The 7425-nt window shown below is 51.9% G+C and overlaps 1 protein-coding gene across 1 annotated transcript in view; it reads left to right on the top strand.

Moving 5' to 3' along the window:
- Window positions 1-418: 418 nt before the first annotated feature.
- The window catches only part of LOC149428512 (WD repeat and HMG-box DNA-binding protein 1-like), a gene marked incomplete at its 5' end in the record, with an annotated part of 58664 nt that continues 51657 nt past the window's right edge, over window positions 419-7425 (top strand). Inside the window, 3 exon segments of the mRNA XM_089667318.1 lie at window positions 419-568; window positions 1658-1809; window positions 4698-4809. Of these exon segments, the coding sequence (XP_089523444.1) occupies window positions 419-568; window positions 1658-1809; window positions 4698-4809 (414 nt within the window).

The raw sequence follows: 7425 nt of genomic DNA, 5'->3' as shown, positions 1-7425 counted from the left end.
CTTGTCTGATCAGGTTTATAAACAAAGTAACATTGTTTATAAACCATGTAATATTCTTGATCTGTGATCGTAGTGCTGTTGCGTTTTTTTCCCTATGTTGCAGTATTTACATCTTTTGTATACATTTGTCTAGATAGGAATATGTACCACACACACATACAGACACGAACACAGACACAGAGACACACACACGTGCCAGGCAGAGCCTTTGCTTTGTACCATAGTGAGGCTCGTAGAGTGCGGATCACTAGCGATGCTGCCGGGGTGTTCAGGAATATCGCGGCCTTTGGGAGAGTATTGGGAACACTGGCAGCATGCTGAGCTGCAAACTTCATACTACTTCCTAATCCCCGACTGTATACTATTTATTTTTGTCTTTTTCTTTAAAACCAAACCTGTATTGCAGTTCTTTTGAAAGCATTTTTGTCATTATGAACCTCATTGTTCTTCCCGCAGGTGTATAGTGACTTGTGGCAGTGACGGCGACATTCGCATCTGGGAAGATCTGGATGACGATGACCCGAAGTCCTTCAATGTTGGAGAAAAGGTGTACTCCTTCGCTTTGAAAGTAAGCAGACCTCCTGCACTCTAAGGCCCCTTCCCCACGGGGCGGATTCCGAGCCGCAGGGGATCTGGGAGCAGAGTAGGCGGATGACACCCCCCACGTCTGCTGTGTGAATGCAGAGTGGGCCCCGCGTCTGCTGTGTGAATGTAGAGTGGGCCCCGCGTCTGCTGTGTGAATGCAGAGTGGGCCCCGCGTCTGCTGTGTGAATGCAGAGTGGGCCCCGCGTCTGCTGTGTGAATGCAGAGTGGGCCCCGCGTCTGCTGTGTGAATGCAGAGTGGGCCCCGCGTCTGCTGTGTGAATGCAGAGTGGGCCCCGCGTCTGCTGTGTGAATGCAGAGTGGGCCCCGCGTCTGCTGTGTGAATGCAGAGTGGAGCCCACATTCACTATATCCGCTCTCCCCGGACCCCGCATTCACCGTATCCGCTCTCCCCGGACTCCGCATTCACCACACCCGCTCTCCCCGGACCCCGCATTCACCACACCCGCTCTCCCCGGACCCCGCATTCACTATATCCGCTCTCCCCGGACCCCGCATTCACCACACCCGCTCTCCCCGAACCCCGCATTCACCACACCCGCTCTCCCCGGACCCCGCATTCACCACACCCGCTCTCCCCGGACCCCGCATTCACCACACCCGCTCTCCCCGGACCCCGCATTCACCACACCCGCTCTCCCCGGACCCCGCATTCACCACACCCGCTCTCCCCGGACCCCGCATTCACCACACCCGCTCTCCCCGGACCCCGCATTCACCACACCCGCTCTCCCCGGACCCCGCATTCACCACACCCCGCATTCACCACACCCGCTCTCCCCGGACCCTGCATTCACCACACCCGCTCTCCCCGGACCCCGCATTCACCACACCCGCTCTCCCCGGACCCCGCATTCACCACACCCGCTCTCCCCGGACCCCGCATTCACCACACCCGCTCTCCCCGGACCCCGCATTCACCACACCCGCTCTCCCCGGACCCCGCATTCACCACACCCGCTCTCCCCGGACCCTGCATTCACAATATTACATCTACAGACTGATTGTACTGTTGCGGGTTCAGTAACACTTCAATACTCTCATCCTATCACAGGACGGAAAGGTGGTCACCGCCTCCTCCAACAATGCAATTCAGACTCACACCTTTCCCGCTGGGGACCCGGATGGAATACTGACGCGCTTCACCACCAACGCCAATCATGTCGTTTTTAACACGGACGGAACGAGAGTGGCGGCGGGCTCCAGGTGGGTGTCTTCTCGGGGGTCCACTTTATGCTGCTGATTACCCACCAGGTTGTCTTACAATACAGAAGAACATCAGAAGCTGAAACGTCGTCAGTCAGTCCAGAATGTTTGTTCAATAAGTTCTGATTTACTTTGTCAAGTTTTAAGGAGCAGATCCTAAAGGATAAGTAACATGGTGCAGACCTCCCTCCGCACACCCCCGAATACCACCCCCCCCACCTTACCTGTGACAGCGAGCCTCTTCTCCCCTCACCCGTATTTTGATAATAGCTCGGCTGTGCAGGGCTCCATCCACCACGGCGTGTCATTCATTCACAGTAATCTGTGAATGAGAGAACTACTAGTACCATCAGCCACTGTGGCAGGCGGCTCCTGAATGAGCTGTGAGGGCAACGATGATCACTCTCATAGTTCATTCATAAGTCCTTGCTGGTCTGCCTCTTCTGCACGCGGCTCACACAGACACAACACAGGTGGAGGCCATGTGTCACCATTGTCCCTGGTTGTTGGTGTGACTTCTATATTGTCAGCGCCTGGTCATGGATACAGGAGAGTTTAACCCCTCCCCCTCCAGAGGATTTACCCCCCCCCCCCCACTTCCTGACCAACCCATTTTTCTACGGCGCTGCATTACTTTGACAATTGCGCGGTCATGCAACGCTGCACCCAAATGAAATATACGTCCTTTTTTTCCCACAAAATAGAGATCTTTTTCGGTGGTATTTGATCACCTCTGCAGTTTTTATTTTTTGCGCTGTAACCGACAGTTTTAAGAAAAGAAAAACTATGTTTTTGACTTTTTGCTATTACATGTCCAGTAAAAAAATTTGAAAAATCAAATTTTGTCATAAATTTCGGCCAAAATGTATTCCGCTCCGTGTCTTCGCTAAAAAAAAATCCCGATATGTGGAAGTTAATTGGTTTACGTGAAAGCTCTAGCGTCTACAATGGCGGGATAGATACGGGGATTTTTTCTTTTTTTTTATACTAGTAATGGCGGCGATCAGCGACTTATAGCGGGACTGCGGCGGACATTCTGACACTGGGGGGGAACTAACTAACTGCCACTGATATCCCCAGTGACACCAATACTGTGATCAGTGCTGATAAAAAGCACCGACACTGTACTAATGGCACTGGGCAGGAAGGGGTTAACATCTGGGGCCATCAAAGGGTTAACTGTGTGCTGTGCTTTACACTGTAAGCACACTGCTATGCAGAGCCATACAAAGCAGGAGCTGACGGGAGAGATCTGTGCTGTTTATACTGCCCCCCCCGTCCTAGATCGGCAATCACCGGGTGCTGGCTAGAAATCACTGGCAGGGACCCGGTGCTCTACCCCCCGGTCACACCAAACCCGACTTTGAAATTGTGTGACTTTCAGTGAAGTCGCAGGATTTCAGTCTGATGACGTGTCGATTTCAGGTGCGAGACATTGGACACAGGTGTCTATGCAAATCGCACCAAAAGCAGCGCATGCACTACCTTAGAAATCGGTGCGGCTCCGACCAAGTCGGGACCGCACCAATATGACTGCTGTGATTGCGGACAATAGGGTGCGACTTGGCATGCAGTGTACAAGTCGCATGGCATGCAAATCGCATGCCAATTGGCATCTAGTGTGACCGGGGACTTGACTGTCAGCAGAGCCATACAAAGCAGTGTGCAGGAGCTGACAGGAGAGATCTGTATTGTTTACATACTGATCTCTCCCCCATCAGTGATGATCGGCGGGTGCCGGCGGGGGATCACCGGCCGGTACCTGGTGATCGACAGCTGAGGCCGCGAATGGTGGCGGTGGTAGGGCGTGTGCGCCCCTTTCCAAGAAATGCAAAATCGTGCATATATATATATATATGTGATTTTGCGCAGCCCTGCCGCCCTGTCGCAGTATTTCTGCTATGAGACGGCAGGAAAGCGGTTAATGACAAATTACAGGAGAATCACAAACCTGGAATGCAATAATTTCTTACAATTTTCAGAGGGTGCCAACAATTTTGTCCGGTTATTTTTTGGGGTTCTGCGAGGAATGGGTCAGATTTGGCTTTTTGTTTCTCCACTTTACAAATACAAACCAAAGAAATAAACATGAGAATGCCGAAACATTTGTCAATTTCTGGGTGAAGTGGGGTGTTATGTGACAGTAATGGGGGGGACAAGATTTTTTGGCCATGGCTATATATAACGCCATCAATTATGCAGCGCTTTACATATATATTGTACATTCAGATCAGTCCCTGCCCCCGAGGGAGCGTGCTGCCCCCGCCCCCATTTAGCGTGCTGCCCCCGCCCCCATTTAGCGTGCTGCCCCCGCCCCGCAGGGAGCGTGCTGCCCCGCCCCCAAGCCAGCGTGCTGCCCCCGCCCCCGAGCCAGCGTCCCACCCCCTGACAGCGTCCCGCCCCCTGACAGCGTCCCGCCCCCTGACAGCGTCCCGCCCCCTGACAGCGTCCCGCCCCCTGACAGCGTCCCACCCCCTGACAGCGTCCCGCCCCCTGACAGCTTTCTGCCCCCCGACAGCTTGCTGCCCCCCGACAGCGTGCTGCCCCTTCCACCCAGGGAGCGTGCTGCCCCTGCCCCCAGGCAGCCAGCGTGCTGCCCCTGCCCCCAGGCAGCCAGCGTGCTGCCCCTGCCCCCAGGCAGCCAGCGTGCTGCCCCTGCCCCCCATTTAGCGTGCTGTCCCTGCCCCCCAGGGAGCGTGCTGTCCCTGCCCCCCAGGGAGCGTGCTGTCCCTGCCCCCCAGGGAACGTGCTGTTCCTGCCCCGAGGGAGCGTGCTGTCCCTGCCCCCCATTTAGCGTGCTGCCCCCAGGGAGCTCCTATCCCTAGTAGTAGCAGTGAGCTGTGCCCTCCACTGTCACTGTCATGTCAGTAATTGTATTGTTCTTGCAGTGATTTCTTGGTGAAGGTGGTGCAGGTGGAGGACAGCAGCGTGCAGAAGACGTTCCGTGGACACGAGGCGCCCGTGTTGAGTGTTTCTTTTGACCCCAAGGAAGATTATTTGGTGAGATGTATTTGATTGGCCTGTACCTGAGTATTGGGAACATTGCTATAGTACAGCGTTGTCACCTCTTAGGGCCAATTCACACTACGGGGGAGATTTACCAAAACTGGAGCACTCCGAAACTGGCGCGCCCGAGCCTGGCAGCCAATCAGCTTCTATCCTCAGCTTGTTCAATTAACCCCTCGTCCTCCAGAGGATGGTCATGCAACGCTGCACCCAAATGAAATTTACGTCCTTTTCTCCCCAAGAATAGAGCTTTCTTTCAGTGGTATTTGATCGCCTTTGCATTTAATTTTTGCACTATGAACAACAAAAAGACCGGCAATTTTGACAAAAAAAAAAAATATTTTGGACTTTTTGCTATAAAACATAAAAAAAATAAAAAATAAAATTTTGTCATAAATTTTGGCCAAAATGTATTCCACTCCGTGTCTTTGCTAAAAAAAATCCTGATACGTGTAAATTTATTGTTTTACATGAAAGTTATAGCGTTTACAAATGGCGGGATAGATACTGGAATCGTTTTTTTTTTTTTTTTTTTTTTTTTTTAACTAGTAATGGCGGCGATCAGCGACTTGTAGCGGGACTGCGGCGGGCATTCTGACACTGGGGGGGGGGCAACTGACTTGGTGTCACTGACATCCCCAGTGACACCAATACCGTGATCAGTGCTAATAAAAAGCCCTGACACTATACTGATGTCACTGAGCAGGAAGGGGTTAACATGAGGGGTGATCAAAGGGTTAACTGTGTGTATTTTACAACAGAGGCATGCTGCTGTGTATCTCTCTGCTATGCAGACTTGGTGTCACTGACATCCCCAGTGACACCAATACAGTGATCAGTGCTAATAAGCATTGACACTGTACTAATGACACTGGGTAGGAAGGGGTTAACATCTGGGGCCATCAAAGGGTTAACTGTGTGCTGTGCTTTACACTGTAACCACACTGCTATGCAGAGCCATACAAAGCAGTGTGCAGGAGCTGACAGTGGAGAGATCTGTGTTGTTTATACTGCACAGCTCTCTCCCCTGTTGGAGATACTTGGCGATCACCGGGTGCTGTTTTTTATTAACATACTGTCACCCTAGCAGTACAGTGTCACCATGGTGACACTGTACTACTTGTGGGGGGTGATGAAGATTTTTTTTTTTATATACACAGATTGCTTTTACATCCATAAAGGCTGTAAAAGAAATCATGTTTCCTTCTCTCTGTCTGCATTCCTGCAGCCATTGAGAAATACTGTGAGAGCTGTGATTGGTCACAGCTTGTCACATGGTACAAGGCTGTTGTGAATGGCCCTGTACCATGTGACCTCGGTGATCATTCACAGATTTCACACGTAGTAAGCAATGATGTCAGAAGTGACATCTTGCTTACTACTCTGCATGTGATCACTGATTGGCCAATCAGGGATCACATGATCGGGACCTCACACAGAGATCCCGTACGACGATTGGTGTTCACACAGCGGGCACTGGATCGTGGTGCCGCGCTCTCCCAGGGAGTGCGCACAGCCAGTGAATGCGGGGCCATTTATAAACGTCCACCCGCCCCTGCAGTGCTCCCGTCTGGCCGTTTATGTACATGGGCTGGACGGGAAGTGGTTAAAGGAGAACTCCAGTTCTTTTTTTTTTTTTTTTTTTTTTTTTTTAATTTGCCATGCATTGGGGTGGTGCCCCCACTGCATGGATGTTTTTTTTTTTCTAAGGCTGAGGACTTGGCTCATACTCACCTAACCCACCAATTCCCTGGAAAACCACGCTCCCCCACGGTCCAGCTGTGGACTGTTCCTATCTGTGGAGCTCACATTGAGCGTGCTGATGTCAGGAATAGCCCATTTACAAGTCTGCTGGACTGGGGGGGGGGGGAACAGGAACCGAAAGGACCGGTCTTGTGCGGGATCAGGTGACTATATCTTTGGTGTCCTCCCCCTTAGAACCAAACGAGCATTTGACCCATGAAGAGCCGGCACACCCCCCAGAAAAAGATGTTCCTGGATTTCTGCTTCCATCTAGTTCCCTCATATACCCCCTTTTTTTTTTTTTCTTTTAAGTCCGCAAACGTGCAAACTACAACGAAAAACCCGTAAGTGATCACAAAAAAAGTGCAAGTGCGAACACCACACGAAAAAGTGCACTTAGGGGTGTGTTTGTCCTACCCCCGGAAGGGTTGGACCGTTCACCCGATCCCCCGGGGCACGAAGCTCCTGACAGGGACAAGGTTCCCATTTGGTCCTCCTGGCCTGGTGGACCACCGTTCCTTATGCCCAGCTGAAGCCGGACATCCAGTACTAGGCAAGGGGGTTCTCCCGAAGAGAAAACCCCCTAGGGATCAGGGGAGGAAGGAACCGTAGGGCCACACATCCTCCCCCTAGACTTCAGGTAAGGCCCGAGGACCCACACCCTCCATCCGTGAAAAACACACACATAAGTAACAGAAAAAGTGACAAAACGTGGGAGTGATTAAATAAATAAATAAAAATAAAAAAGTGGTACCGTGCCTAATAGTGCACAGACCGGGCCCTGAGGCCCGTAGCAAAAATTGCCCTGGACTTAGCCAAAAGACCTGGTCCTTAGGGCGCTGTGCAAAAAGAGGTGAAAAACAGTGG

Source organism: Staurois parvus, unplaced genomic scaffold, assembly GCF_062004578.1.
Source record: "Staurois parvus isolate SC_StPar_1 unplaced genomic scaffold, SC_StPar_1.0 ptg003173l, whole genome shotgun sequence".
Classification (NCBI taxonomy): Eukaryota; Metazoa; Chordata; class Amphibia; order Anura; family Ranidae; genus Staurois; species Staurois parvus.
This window is presented reverse-complemented; position numbering and strand designations above follow the sequence as displayed.